This window comes from Triticum dicoccoides, chromosome 6B, assembly GCF_002162155.2.
Source record: "Triticum dicoccoides isolate Atlit2015 ecotype Zavitan chromosome 6B, WEW_v2.0, whole genome shotgun sequence".
Taxonomy (NCBI): Eukaryota; Viridiplantae; Streptophyta; class Magnoliopsida; order Poales; family Poaceae; genus Triticum; species Triticum dicoccoides.
The window spans coordinates 576,689,847-576,705,454 of NC_041391.1; the positions used below are offsets into that span (position 1 = coordinate 576,689,847).

The 15,608-nt window shown below is 45.5% G+C and overlaps 3 protein-coding genes across 3 annotated transcripts; 2 read left to right on the forward strand and 1 right to left on the reverse strand.

Annotated features, from left to right (window-relative positions):
- The first annotated feature begins 295 nt into the window (after positions 1-295).
- Positions 296-1,180, forward strand: LOC119322523. The gene has a single exon (XM_037596006.1). It carries the CDS (start codon positions 456-458, stop codon positions 852-854), a length of 399 nt encoding a protein of 132 aa, XP_037451903.1. The 5' UTR covers positions 296-455; the 3' UTR covers positions 855-1,180.
- A 5,264-nt stretch (positions 1,181-6,444) lies between these two features.
- LOC119321289 (mitochondrial metalloendopeptidase OMA1-like) lies at positions 6,445-10,685 on the forward strand. Its single transcript, XM_037595040.1, has 3 exons — positions 6,445-7,185; positions 7,390-7,538; positions 10,359-10,685. The coding sequence occupies exons 1-3, from the start codon at positions 6,445-6,447 to the stop codon at positions 10,657-10,659; spliced, it is 1,191 nt and encodes a 396-aa protein (XP_037450937.1). The 3' UTR covers positions 10,660-10,685.
- Positions 10,686-13,893: 3,208 nt separating this feature from the next.
- On the reverse strand, positions 13,894-15,148 carry LOC119325423 (blue copper protein-like). The gene is made up of 2 exons (XM_037599174.1): positions 14,867-15,148; positions 13,894-14,463 (listed from the first exon to the last, which is right to left on the reverse strand). Exons 1-2 carry the CDS (start codon positions 15,027-15,029, stop codon positions 14,141-14,143), a joined length of 486 nt encoding a protein of 161 aa, XP_037455071.1. The 5' UTR covers positions 15,030-15,148; the 3' UTR covers positions 13,894-14,140.
- Between the last annotated feature and the right edge of the window lie 460 nt (positions 15,149-15,608).

Below are 15,608 nucleotides of genomic sequence, written 5' to 3' on the forward strand. Positions count from 1 at the left end.
CTGCGAGACCCAACCTTAACAGCGAAGCAAATCCTATACTTTGCTTCGTGTCGTCCGTGTACGAATCTCCCTTTCGTCGCTTGACCGCAGTTCGATCAGAACCGTCCACGACGATTTCCGTGGTCGGCACGAAGGTTCTCGTCTCCACCCGCCGCGTACTGACTCAGCCATCGATCCCCTCGAACGTGTCGTCCGCCTAAATCTGGAGCGCCTGCCTACACCCCATCTACAAGAACCGCTCCAACGCAACCTCCTCCCCGACACGCCACGCCATAGACCCATTCCACCCAAAAGCCCCCCCAGATCGACCCCCTCCCCGCTCCCCTCGCTAAAGCCGAAATCCCCCGGGGCACACGCACGCACGCCCACCAGAGTTTTCCCCATCCCCCTCCCAAATCCCCCTCTCCCAAGCAAACCGATCTCCGGCGAATCGGAAGGCGAGAGATCCGGCCGCGATGGCGCTGGAGTGGGTGGTGCTCGGGTACGCGGCGGGCGCGGAGGCCATCATGCTGCTGCTGCTGACGCTGCCGGGGCTCGACGCGCTCCGGCGCGGGATGATCTCCGTCGTGCGCAGCGCGCTCAAGCCGATGATGTCGGTGGTGCCCTTCTGCCTCTTCCTGCTCATGGACATCTACTGGAAGTACGAGATGCGGCCCACATGCGACGACGAGCACGCCTGCACCCCCTCCGAGCACCTCCGCCACCAGAAGTCCATCATGAAGTCCCAGCGCAACGCCCTCCTCATCGCCGCCGCGCTGCTCCTCTACTGGATCCTCTTCTCCGTCACCTCCCTCGTCGTCAAGCTCGACCACCTCCAGCAGCGCGTCGACAAGCTCAAGAAGCGCGACGACTGATCCCCTCCCCATCGCGTCACGGCCCCGGCCGACGGTGTCGTTTCTTCGTCTTCCCCCGCGTTTATGTTCCTCCTAGATACACCCTGTGATGCATGTGTTCCGTGTTCTTCTTCCTTTGTAGTGTGGATGTTTGAGATCGTGATCCGGATTTCACTAGCGCTCTGTTATCACTTGCCTGCTTCAGATCCAGTTCGAGTAAAATAGGTCTTTATGCGATAAAGATCATCATGAACACTGTCCCTGCAAAATTTTCTTGCGAATGTGTCTCAGAACCATAAATTTGGAAAGCCATGCTGGAATCATACTTTTCATTAACTTGTTCCCCATGGATCTTTGTTGATTTGTCTTGTCAAATGCTTGCGAAATTAAGTTCAGGCCCCATGGGAACTGGAATAGCGCGTGTTTAGTTGCCCTGGTTGTGAAAGGTATCGAGTGTCTTGCTTTGCTGCGGAAACCCCAGATGCTTGCCTTGGTGGGAGATGATAGTATCAAGATTGTTTTGGCTAATGTTTGTTATTACGGTGGCTTGAATGTTTTATTTATGTCACAAGATGGAAGAATGCCTGCTTTTTATTGTGTGATTCTAATTCCTAGAGTGCAAGAGACTCGTAATTTACAGTACCATTTGGGAAGGGAAACAAAGACGAAGGTATAATACTCTGGTTCTGGTTATGAAGAACATATGATGCTAGTTTTTATTCATAACCTGGGTCAGCCTTTAGTATAGTACAGGATTTGTGCTTTGCAGCTTCAGAAAACTTTATCCATCTTCTGTTCTTCCATGTTCCTGTAACTTCCATTTTAGCTATTGATTTGTGTGGGCTGATTGTTTTGGAATGCATGCCTTCTTTTGATTCGTTAGTTGTTGCTTGATGTTTACAGTGCTTTATTATTTCTATTTTTGCAACTTTCCATCTGAACTTCGTAAAGCAAACGGCTATTGACAAGTTTGGATCAGTAGATGATGAATGACTGATGCTCTTAAGTTTGAACAACAGCAATTCTCCTGACGGAGTTTGATCAATGAGTGTTTGTGATATCTTATCTGCTTTCATTTTTTTGCTGTCCGCTTCAAACAATTTGTAGCTTCCCTTCAAGTACCTAAATCCCGCAGTTCAAAGAGGGAAGTATCTAAATCCTGGGCCTCACGTGCATCTTTTGATCATTGGTGTGTTCTCTGTTTTCTAACCTCAAATCTCTCGTGCTTCTCATTGAGAAGTGAAGTCAGAATTTACGTCCACTTGTCTTTGATCTTTTGGAGAACTATCTTTGATTTATAATACGCCTCCAGTCTTAATCATATCGAATTAATGTTATGGACTTGAGGTGGCAACATCTGGATGGAAATCAGGGGAGACCGGGAGAGGGAATCGGCGAGTTCAGCATTTTTGTTTATGCCCGCTTCTCTAATCTTTTGGAGAATTGGATCGCATCTGAAACTTGGTTGGATGCTACAAATAAACATGGGAAAGACAATGTGCCTGTTAGGCTTCAGAAGATCGTTCGGTAATTGCTTCGTATAGACTGTGTTCAGTTGACGAGTTTTGAGCCAATATTCCTATCCATCACGCAGAAGCATGTGCTTGCGATTGTTCTAAAAGTTCCAAGGTTTGCTGAAATCTGGTGAAGCTGGATGTTACTGGATGGGGAGCTTGATTCGCCAACACTGTACACTACGTGTTCTGCTGTCATAATGAGCCTGGTGTTCAGATATTTGGTGTGCTCTTCTGTCTCTCCCAACATCTCTGAACTGCTAATGTCCGGTGGTATTGCATCTGTAAGGTTTTAGACACTTCTTATTTATCTCTGTTCTTGTTCCTGTGCAAAGCTCAAGCAACGAGGTCCAAAGTAAACGAAAGTTTGTGTCGTTCTATAATAGAAGAAAATTTCAGGATGAATTCTACACAAATTAAAAGCATATGAATCTGCTATGTGTTTGGTTGTTGTTTGGGTGTATGTGTTTCTATTAGAGGCAGAAAGACAGAACTTTCTGTGTTTGCGTCAACTATAAGGTCGAGGATCCCAGAGGCAAAGCGGTGTGTCCTGAGCACATGGAACCGAGCCCTACGGCAGTTGCGGTGGCTCCCCCGGCTGCATGGTTTTCCTCCGGGCCAAAATCCCTGTTGTCACCTTAAGTGCCTCTCTCTTTGAGCTGAATGAATTTGGCACTTCGGTGCCTTTGCTTGTTAAAAAAAAAAACTTAAGTGCCAAGTTTAGCACAATTTGAACCCATTTGGATTTATTTTTGGATCTAACCTTTTTACTGCCGTTGTCATTGCTGGCGCCTCACTGACGTGGCTAAGTGGCTACCACTAGAGTTGTAACGGTAGCCCATTATAGCCTAAAGCCAGGCTCTCACCCGTTAATTCACACACATCTCCTTCCCCGAGTTGCTGCCCTCCCCCTCTCTCTCCTCCATTCAAAATCTCTCTTCATTGGGTGCCATTTGTTTGGTGAATCGGGGCCATTTCAATCACTTGATGTAGCCTTACTCATCCCCCACTGTTTGGCTGGTGTGAATCATCTCAGTTGATGGCATTGTTTACTTTGGAGCAAACCTTAGCTTTACTCATTTTGTTAAATCAATGGATATGATGGCTGGTGGGTTTTTTGTGCTTTATGATGTGCAGTAGGTATATTATTGTGGTATACCTATCACCTCGGATTTGCATTGAAATGTATACAAGGACAAACTTGCGAAATCAGAAGACAAGTCATTTGAATTGTTTTCCACCAAGGTTGAAGATCATTGGCTTGAAATTGACTTGAACCGGCATGCCTCCTCCCAATTCATGATATGAGCAAGAGTAGAAGTGTGCGGCACGTTGTGGATAGGGTCGAGGTGTGTGGCCCCAATGCTTCTAGCCAACCACCAACTACCCAAGCAAATGAAGTTGGCGCGTTGTGGATAGGGTCGAGGTATGTGGCCCCAATGCTTCTAGCCAATCACCAACTAGCCAAGCAAATGAAGTTGGCGCGTATGCCTCCAATGCTCATAGCCAACCATCAAGTATCCAAGCAAATGAAGTCGAGGTGAATACTAGTGCCATAATAATTCAAGATAATGGTGATGTTGTTAGTGATGATTTTGTGCAAGAGGAAGATATTCATTATAATGATATCGGTGATTTTGGATGTCCTTGTCGCGCAACATGACATGGATCATGAGCTCCCTTTAGGTGTATGTATGGGTATCACTGGGATGACGAGGGTTGGGGGAAGAATTTGACAAGGATTGATTCACTAAGAAAGAAAACCAAATCTTATTCGAGTTGACGGGAAAGGAAAAATAAACTCGCTTGTTTTGTGATCTTAGCCTTGCCCAGGCCATATTTGATGGTGGCATGAGTGGCGGCGATTGAACCGACACCCTGCTCGTAACCAGGCGAACCAAGGCCGAAGAACGAGGACGAGAATGCTTATTTGAAGAAATGCGTGAAGGTTGTGTGCTTGGAGGAGTTCAAGGTGCGGCTTAGTGACTATGCCATTAGGAACCATAGGCCATATATTGGTGGTCACTCCTCTAAAAAAGTGTGTTACACCATGAAATGTAACAAAGAAGCAATCCCATAGAAGGTCCATCGAAGAAGAATTTCAAAATCCAGCAAAGGGTGTTACAAAGTTGTGTAGTCACTCACAACTGCCCATCGCTGTCGGAATCAGGCCACCGTAAGGGACACCGTCAACTCAGGTTTGAGTATCTTGAGTATAAATTGATGAAAGAAATAGCCTTTGATCCAGCAATCAAGGTGGAGTTTCTCATGCAGACGGTGAAAAAACATTACAGATACGAGTCAAGTATGGAAAGACCTGGAACGGCAATGCAAACGTTGTTTGTATGGCGATTACGAAGAAGAATACAATCGCCTCTTGAGGTTGTTTGAAGCGATTACACATAGGAACCTGAACATGTACCATTTGGTCCAGTAGGATGTTGGAGTGTTCCACCGTGACTTGTGGAGTTATGGGCAATGCATCGGATGATTTAAGTATTGCCGGCCGTTTTTTTTCTATAGATGGCATTTTCTTGACCGACAAATACAAGGCACACTAATGGTAGCAATGACACACTCATCCAATAACAAATGTGTTGTTAGTGGCACTTGCTTTGGTGCTTTCCGAGCAGCAAAACAGCTGAGAGTGGTTCATGAGACATATGAGTAACAAGGTGAATGGGGATGGGAGGTATGCATCATGGGCCGGCTCCATGGCATACTCAAGGCAATAGACATTGTTATTCCATGTCTTTCAAAGCCTCACCGCCGATGGTGCATGAGGCATTTTGTGGCAAGCTTTTACCAGGCATGTAAGAGGAGGAGTTCAGCCAAGATCTAATCCATGTTTGCGTTACCTTCATCACCGATGCATTCCAATCTCAGCTATGAAAAATTGTAAGGAAAATATATTCTTAAAAAGGAATTTAGATGAGAAACACAAGTGGGCACGCGATCATGATAAGGAGGTTGGAGATACAGTGACACTACGAGCAACATGGTTGAATATTTCAACAATGTGCTCAAAGGTGGCTGTTGATTGTCGCTAAGTGAAGTAGTGGAGTGTACTTTATTCAAGCTTAACGAGTATTTTAGGAGGCATTCCCAAAAGACTGCCAAATGGATAGGTAATAATTTTGTTAAATTGTGAACTTATTTCTTAACCGTGAACTTTTTTTAAAACATGTTTTTTATTTGTGGGCAAAATAATTGAAACAAGAACATTTCTTGTAATTGTGAACAAAAAAAATTAAACAATTTTAGTTTTGATCACCTTTTGAACTTTTTTTGTAACCATGAGCTTTTTTGCAAACAAATTTTTTTAAAACACGAACGATTTTAGTTTTGATCACTATTTGAAAATGTGATCTATTAATTAAAACAGGAACATTATTGTGATTTTGAACAATTTTTTAAACCAGGAACCTGTTTTGAACATTCGGAACAATTTTTTGAATTTATGAACAAGGTTTCTTAAAACTGGAATATTTTTTGAAATCCCAAACATTTTCTTAAAAACATGAGCATTTTATAAAATTATGAATATTATTCACAAAATCACATACGTTATCTGAAGTTTGTTAATTTTTGAAACAAAGAAGAAGAGAATAAAAAACGAAATAGGAAAAACAAAAATAGATTCTAAAAAAAGTAAAGAAACAACAGAAAAAGAAAACCGGTTTAGACATGAACCATCTAGAATTTTTTTTTGAGAGGTTCCAAAACCGAATCCTTGTGTATACTGCTACCGCTAAAATGGGCCGGCCCATTATGATATCGGTAGCTCGCTGCCCTATGCGATTCAGCGGTAATCTGCCGCAATTAGCGTCCTACAGGATTTTCCCGTCGACGGATCGGAGCGAAAACATGACTCGTTGACGGAAACTCGCAGGCTTAATCGACAAGGCTATAAGGTCCAATCGTACGTAAAGCATGGCAAAGGGCTTTACGAACTGCCAATGTGTGGAGCATCTACCACGTAAGCGCCCGGCGACGGCGAGCGGCAGATACGCCCCCTATTGCGCACCGGCGCCGCTAGCTAGCTACTACCTCCCTTCTCCGATCAATCCGGCGTCAACGAGGGAAACAAAACGAACATGAACCAAATTTTGAAGAAATCGGGCTCCGCCATCTTCCGGCTCCTCGTGCGCTGCAAGCCGGGGGTCCGACCACCACAGCCGCCGTTGCGCACGGCCACTAGGTCCTACCGCGCCTACCGGCGGCGCTTGCCGGCGGTCTCGCGCTCGGCCACTACCCCAAGCCATGGACTCCTAAGCGAAGGGCCGCGGCGCCCGGAGCTCATCCACTTCACCCGAGGCCGCGGCGGGGAGGCGTGGTACCACGACTGGCGGAAGGTGGCCGCGCGGGTTCTCGCCCCTGGCGCCGCGGCGATCGCCGCCTACTACCACAACCTCGAGACCGTGCCGTACACCAACCGCACCCACCTCGTCTTCCTCTCTCCCCGGGTCGAGCGGTGGCTCGGCGGGCGCGCGTTCGACGATCTCAAGAAGGAGAAAGCCGGCATGATCCTACCCGCGGAACACTACGAGAGCGTGCGCGTCAGGCGCATCACCTCAGAGATCGTCTGGGCCGCCCGATGCACCCTTGGAGTTGCGCCCGTCGATCCAGCCGGGGAGCTGCTGAATGACAGGTTCATGGCCAGGAACTACGGGAAGCAGGCGATGACGAGGCATCTCGACGGGCTCGATTGGGAGGTGATCGTCGTGGAAGATAGGAAGGTCAACGCGATGTGCGTCCCAGGCAAGATCGTGGTCTACACTGGATTGCTCGACTACTTCAAAACCGATGCCGAGATCGCCTCTGTGCTAGGGCATGAGGTGGTAACAAGATCTTACTGATTTATCTATTTGTTTTATTTTTCGACGAAGGAGTTTTTATATTAATCCAATTCAACATCCCTTCAAGGTTATACAGCCGCACTTAGGGCAAACCGAACCCGGCCTCTGCATACTATGTAATCTTGCGCGGGTTTACAATTTACAGTGAACCCATCAAACTGAAACCGGTGATTTTTTGCGCAGGTTGGACACATTATTGCGAGGCACTCGGCCGAGGCGATCACCAAGAGCTTGTGTTCCTATGCTGTGCAACGACTTGTCATGGGGCGGGACAGTCCAGACTTCATGAGGGGTGTATCGAAATTACTATTCACGCTGCCCTTCTCACGAAAGTAAGACATGTATTCATCACTTCTGCATTTTACGTTGTTCTCGGTGATCTACATTCTGAAGTAAATAGCATAAAACTACTACTTTACAGGTTAGGGTTCCAAAAAACTACCGGTTTTTAATTTTTCGCTGATAACTACCAAGTCAAGGTTTTGCTGTTTCAAAAAACCCTAAAAACAGAGTGCTTTGAAATTAATCGTGATTATGACAGTTGGGACCCGCACGTACGAGATCCATTTGTTTGACCATTTGTTTGACTGTTACCTTACATGTAGGGCCGATATGTCAGTATCTCTGTAAGTTAAAAAAAGCAATCAGGTCCCTGTAACTTTTTTAAAAAAGCAATCGGGTCCCTGACTATTTTCTGAAAAAAGCAATCGGGCCCTTAGCGTGATCTCTGAGGAACGGCGCGGGCAGCTCGCCGGCGACCAGGTCGCCGGCCAAGCGAAAGGTGGTGGCGCGGCCGTCGCATTCCTCGTCGCCAAGGCAGGGTTCTCTAGTCGGGCGATAGGCTAGATGGAGGAGCTCCTTGCCAACAGTTGCCGTTGCTCCTGGCCATGACTCGCGGCTGGCGGCGGCCCTTGCTCCTCGCACGCTCCTGGCCATGGCCACGCGGCTTGCGACGGCCCAAGCACCTGACATGGCCCGGCTAGCGGCGCCCTTGCTCCTGGCCATGGTGCGCGGCTCGCGACGGGCTGAGCCCTGGCCATGCCACGGCCCGTGTCCCTGCGATGCGGCTGCCCTCCGGGCGGCGTTCGTTCCACAGTCGAGCTTGTCTGGCGCGCGACGGATGGTGGAGGTGGCCGCCGGTGAGTGGTGTTTGTCGGAAGGAGGAGAGGAAGAAGAAAGAGACAGGAGGAGAGAAGAGAAGATAAGAGGAAGAAGAGATAACTTACACGTGGGTCCCACATGTAAGTTAACGGTCAAAGCAAACGGTTAAACAAACGGATTGTTTAGGAGTGGGCACGACCTGTCATAAAACGGTTTAAATCGCTAGCAACAAGTGTTTGGGGTTTTTTGAAACAGCCAACCCTTGGCTTGGTAGTTATCAGCGAAAAATTAAAAACCGGTAGTTTTTTGGAACCCTAGCCTGTAAAGTAGTAGTTTTATGCTATTTACTCCTACATTCTGCATGTGTGATAAACTGCAAATGTTATAAAAATGGTAGATTTTGCTTTGACCCTTGATGCATTAATTCCTCAAGGAGAGTGATACATCTAGTGTTATGTAATTGGCCTAGGACAAGTAGTGATTTTCTGTTCTTTTAGTGCTATAATTGCTCAAAGGATAGGGTATGTCTAGCTCTCATCTACTCCCTCCGTTCACAAATATTACAACCGTTCCAAACCGTATCTAGACAAATCTACGACAACTAATTCTGGGAGGAGGGAGTATAAGATGTTCTAGCTTTTTTGTGGATTGTGTGTATATATACACGTTTTAATGTGTTTGTTCACTCATTTGGTCCGTACGTAGATGAGAATTAATTACTCCCTCCATTTTTATTTACTCTGCATATTATGTTTGCTTAAAGTCAAACATTATATACTTTCAACAAGTTTATAGAAAATATATTAACATATACACCACCAAGTATGTATCATTGGATACATCATTGCATATATTTTCACATCATATAATTTTTTACTGTAAATATTCATATTGTTTTCTACAAACTTGGTCTTTGACTTCAATCAAAGCTAATATGCGGAGTAAATAAAAACGGAGGGAGTATGTCTCATCTAAATGACTGGTATATCCCGCAACAAAAAAATGATATTGGTATGGAAAAGAAGAAAGAGAAAACAAAACAAAATAAGCATGAATCTCCGCGCAAAGTCAAATGACACAACAGTTGGATGAGTCTTTGTTAATTCCCATCTACATGAGAGTTAGCAAATCTACAAAACATAATGTTGTTATTTCACTCCATACTATGCGGTTGTCAAAAAAAAAACAGAGAATTATTTCTATGTAATGCACAGGTAATAACTGCTATTCTTAATCATGACCATGTTTGATAGTGTCCATCATGTAGTCTAAATTCTAGATTTCCTTGTTATAGTCATGCAATCACAAACTATTATGTCTAATGAAATTTGTATATACTTGGATTCTTAGGCATAACCAACAATAAGTTTATTGCCAGTAGAATTCTGGATGGGCAATAGAATCATGAAAATTAGAAAGAAAGAAACATATTTTTATTTCCACATGGTTAGTCTCGTTTATGTTCCAACGAAAAAACTAGCCGGTCCTTTGGGTATGAAACCCATTTGGGCGAGAGTAGTACTAGGATGGGTGACCTTCTGAGAAGTCCTCGTGAAAGGGTTTTATATCTAGCCTACGCTAACTTGTTTGGGACAAAAGGCTTAGTAAGTAAGTAAGTCTGGTTAGTGTCGTTTATGTTCACGTCAATTTTCGTTCAACAGAATTTTTTTGCACCACTGCGTAAATAAACAAACTTTTGTGCTCTAAAAGAACAAGTTGTTGAGTAGCTTCCCTCATGAAAATTTATAGACACCCAAAGGAATTGCGTGAGCAAGTCCTTGCACTTATCATCTTCACAGGAATTGAGACCATTACTTTCCCTTCTATGATTGCCGTTCTAATATGACGGAGTTAGCCCAACACATACTGTTGCTTATATGGTAGAGTACTAGATTCAATGTAACATCCATGGGAGGCGTTACCTTATTTTTCAAAAAAAATCTATGGGGGCTGCGTGCTGTACAGTTCTCAACTTGGTCATTGTATTATCAAATATGTGCAACTATGTCTCATGTTATGAGTTCTCATGGTGTTACATGTTACCTTTGTAGGATGGAGATAGAGGCAGATCACATTGGAATGCTGCTACTTGCTGCAGCTGGTTTCGACCCACACATAGCCATTGCGGTCGAAGAGAAGCTAGGAAAGATCTCAAGAAATTCAGAATTGGAAAATTACCTCTCTACTCACCCTTCAGGTAAGAAAAGAGTGCAGTCCTTGTCGCAGGACAAAGTCTTGAAGGAAGCGATGGAATTATACAGGGAAGCTAATCCCGTCAAAGAAGCTGAACGTTTCTCCATTCCTGACCCCTTCGATATTAGGGGCAGGCGAAGCCAAGGTTGGAAATGGTAGGTGCGCAATTTCATTGTTGTGCTCCTTGTGTATGATCACGTCATGTACAGATGTACTTGTCTATGTATATTGCACTTGACTGGGTTGCATTTGCACTCCTTGTCTCCATGGACACTCCTTACGGCATAAGCGCGCTGGTATCACTATATGAACATGTCATACTAAAGAGGACATCAAGGGAGACAATAGGCACTAGGAAATAGACCACAAATCCATAATCTCCTCGCTGGGACAATGGCGGGAAGATGCTTCTCCATGCCAGTTGCATTCTTCTCCATCAGTATTAATCTCTTGAGTCCACAATGTGTGACGAGATGCAAATGGAAATATTTAGGCAACAAACTAACTAACTCAATCATATATGTAATCATTCTCCGTAAGTGTGGCATTTTTCTAGAGAGAAGGCTCGAAACGAGCCCTCCTTCCAAACAAAGCCAAAAATCTGCCAGGAGATTACAACTCACATCTTACACACACACACACAAAAAAAGAAAACAGTGAAAATATACAAAGTGTTCTGGAAGCAGGTAACATGCTCCAGAAACTACAAACAAAGATATGTAAAGGAACAAAGCAGCTCGGAGGCGATGAAGCTTTGCAATGTGATCAAACTACTACACAACAGTGCCTTGACGGAAGGAACAACCGGCAGGTGAATAGACACTCTCGTCATCTTCATGGCTCTGTCTGACACATCTTTGAAGGGAGCTCCATGGCCCCTCACCCTGGCACGAAGGGTGTCGATCCATCGAAAGATGGAGACACTCACCCAAGAGCTAAGAAGTGAACCGGCGCCATTCCCATATGGAAGATGAAACTAGATTACCAATTAATGAGGAGGTATATGTAGCACAACCACCGGTTTTTGAGGATCCCCATCACCCCGAACATGTTTATAAACTTCATAAGGCACTATTTAGTCTAAAGCAAGCCCCTAGAGAGCTTGGTCTGATTGCCTTAGTTCATTTCTAGTCTTGCACGAAATCGAAAGATTTTGGTGTGAATGTTGCATATTCAGGATGCCTCCTTTGATTTCATAAGGAGGCATTCTTGGTATGATTTTAGACTTCCCGGCTTTCATTTCATACCCCAAACTTTGGGCTTTGGTACCCTGAGGATGCCTCCTTAGATTTCGTTGGATATTTGGATTCAGATCATGAATAGGAAGTCCACCTACGGAATATGTCAATTCCTTGAAAGATCATTTGTTAGTTGGGCCTCCAAGAACAAAACTTCGTATCAACCTCCACCGTCGAAGTCGGGTATATTGCTGCAGTAGTTATCGCACTCAATTCTTATGGATAAGGCAGACTTTGAGAGATTTTGGTGATTACTAATCATGTGAGTCTGTGGCTGCAGGTGCTATGAACGATAGTGGCCGGGTGCTACGAGCAGCGAGCGTAGTCAGTGCCGAGTGCTGCGAGGTGTGAGTCGAGTGAGAGCAGTGCTCGAGGGAAGTGATTGCCGAGGGCGGTTCAGGGAGCGCAGCGCAGAAGATGAGGTTGGAAGGAGGCGGCTGCGTGCGTGTGTGACGTCCGTGGAAAGGAATGATACTAAGTCTATGTAAGGGCCTCGATCGATCTACAGCTAGTAGCTAGGGTTCATGGTGAAATGGGGAATTCGGTAGCGTGTATTTTCCTCCCAACCTCCCTCACAGCTACAAGTCCATTACAATCGGCCGCAGCCGCCGTCCAAGTCCAAGCCAACCCAATTCAAACGTTATACAGTGATATTTAACTACCGAACCCATTCTGGGCCATCATTCCATCTGGGCTTCGTCTTGGTGCGAGTGGGCCGCGCCGTGGGCCCGCTCGAGGCCTGGTTCCTTGCCGTTGCTTCCTCGCTTGCCGGATCATGAACAGTATCTGAACCTGTTGTCGCCTGGTGACGATCTTCAGTGTCCTGTGCCCGCGCGTCGCTGACAGTCTACCGTTTGATAATCGAACGGCTTAGAAGGGAACCGATCCTGGGTCAGGATCGGTCGACTGCCGTGTAGCAGCGTCCTTCAACAGTTCTTAAGAAAAAAATCGTCGCCCTTTGACAAAAACTACTTGCCCCTTTTTTCAAGAGAGTTCACCTTATCAGTTCTTCTCAAGAAAAAGAATCACCTCATCAGTTCAGAAGTTGGCACAAGAATTTCACTAACCGCAAGATTCGCACGGCCGGCGGGAGCAGGTGTTGACTCTGGAAACTTTTGTCCCGCATAATTCTGAACCGAAACACCGAAAAGGACTTGCTACTCTCGCCGTTGAATCTCTAACGATTGTATATAGTTAGTGCCAACCACTCCACTCCTATCGCAAAAAAGTAACTCATCAACAATTTGTGCACTCCAAACTATCGCCCATCTCTCCTTTTCGGCCTTGCTTTCTCTGAAGATGTTGCAAAATATGTCCACACGTTGAAACTTGTGATGACACGTAGCCATCCTAACCAAACCGATCCCGCCGTCTGATCTTGTTGTCTTCTCATAATTCCATTCTTTAGTTCCTTCAGTCTAGTCATAGTCTTACGACCATAGCCTGCCTAACCGCCCACATGCATCAATCTCACTCTCATGACCAGAACTAGGTATAATAAGAAGAAAAAGCAAGAACAATTGCACACTGAATGTTGATCAGATAATTATATTTCTTGTGATAGAATCAACTCACATGGGTTTAAGTCCTAAACTTGGCATGAGTGTTATTTTGAAATTAATCGGTTTGGTCTTTTGAAGGTGCTCATAGGAATAAGCGTTCGTGTGTATAGACGAGGCGTCGGTAGTCAAGAGATGATGGTAGAAGCGCCTTCAACGACGAGTTTGCACAATCCGATAGAAACACAGGATCTCGGATCAAGCTATGTCGAAGCGCGCATGCGTGTCTTTGGTGAAGGTGGTGGATCGAAACTCGGCTTTGGGGTGAAAATCCCAAGACTGATCTATGGTTGGACTCGTCATCATTGACGCACGTGCGGTGTTTCCTTCTTGAAGGCTTAGCATAAAAGCTGTGTATTTTTCACTCAATGGTTAATTTTTTTTTGCAGGTGCATTCAATGGTTAATTGGTGGAGCTACTATCGCGAGGCACGTGGTCTCAGGTATTTTCTTTTTCTGGTTGAATTTGTTCGGCTGTTGGATTTTATTTTTCTAATAATATATAGTTTCGTGGATCATTCGATGCAGAGGCGAGGCTTATCCTCTTTTTCGGAAAAAAAATCTACGTTTTTTCCTCAAATGTAAGAACAATTAAAATTCAGCATTGACAGAATCCAAACTTATTTAACCACCGTCATATGGAGGGGTTCCTATTACTTATACTAGACAGAAACATCGGAGATAATGATCCATACAAGTCACTCACGCTAACCACTACGAAACCAACCAATCATATCACATCAGGAAGCACGGGCAACCACTCTCCGGTACAAACTAGCGCGTGGCCGTCAGAAGAAAACGTACAACGATCGGCGAAACTTTCCAACATCGAATCATCGGCGGATCAGAAGACGGCGAGCTTGAGGAGGACGCCAGCGGTGGCCGCGAGAATGGGGCCGACCTCCATGCGGTAGCCGCCGGACCCGGACGGGTTGGTAGGCGGCGTCCCGGCCGCGGGGGTACCGGGGCTGGAGTCGCCGGCTGTGACGGCGAGCTTCATGCCGGCGGCGCAGTGGGTGCCGATGGTGCAGATGTAGTAGTTCGCGCCGGCTTTGAGGGTCATGGTGGTGGCGCCGCTGTTGTCACCGTTGGTGTTGCTGGAGCAGGCGTCGTACTCGCTCTTGGTGACTTCGGTCACTGTGTGGGCCTGGCTGGCGTAGTTGAACACTGAGAAAACAGAGAGCAGAAAATATTAGGCCACGATGAGTCCGTGTTGTTACCATTTCTAGTTCATAGAACAGAAATTAATTGTCACTAACAATTCCAAAAAGAATGTTTTGGAACAAGAGTTGTATGATTAGGACTTGTGCAATATAGTTTTTTTTGTGTGCAAGAGCAGAATAAACGTACTCCTAGCTAAAAAAATGAAGAAAAAAACATAATTTTTTTTTGAGCATAAGAAAAAAACATAATTAAGGTCATGTGCATGCTAATCCAGTGAACAAACTGAGGGTCCAATTAGGTTTTAGTGGCTGACCAACACCAGTTGTTCTGCTTTCAAAAAAAAAACACCAGTTGTTCTAGCATCCAAAATAACCGTGTGAAGTAGTAGTGTTGAGACCGGACTCACCGAGCTTGTCTCCAACTGCGAAGGTCTTGCCGCTGGCCCAGGTGGCGTAGTTGGCGCCGGTCGTCCACCCTTGCCCGTCTCCGACGGTGAACGTTGCCGCAGAGGCCGCCGCAGCGCAACCCAGGACAACAAGGAGCGCGATCAGAGGGGAGGCGCAGGCCATGGTCGAAGTGAAGGCTCGGAGCTAGCTCAAGAGAGGGAATCAAACGTGTGGAGTAGACGAAGGAGCTAAGCTTGGCTATCGATCGATGTCTCTCGCTACTAACTGGATTGCGCGATTGACAGGGAAGCTTGGATGGTCGTTTTATAGAGCCATATGGGTCACGTGCTTGTCACGGGATCAAGAGGCCACCTGGCCGACTAAGTTGGTCAGTGTTTGTGTTACATTTCTTTCTATTTTCTACTCCCTCTATTCCAAAATAAAAAAAATTAATACAAAATTGAGTCATCTATTTTAGAACGGAGGGAGTACATAACTTTTCCCTTGAAAAATGACTCAGATATCTTGATCAAATCAGCAGGATAAATACCCCTATAATAATAAAATAAAAAATAATACATTGAAGCGTTTTGTTTCACATTACCGAAAAAGGCTTTTTTCTCTGTTTTTTATTTTTCCCGAGGAACCAGCAGGAGCATTGCATTTTCATAAGGAAGAGGTGAGAAACCAATATGTACAAAGTTGGGCACGTTTTGAGGGGATCTGGCCAACCCTAACAAGACAAACACAGGCTCAGCCAAT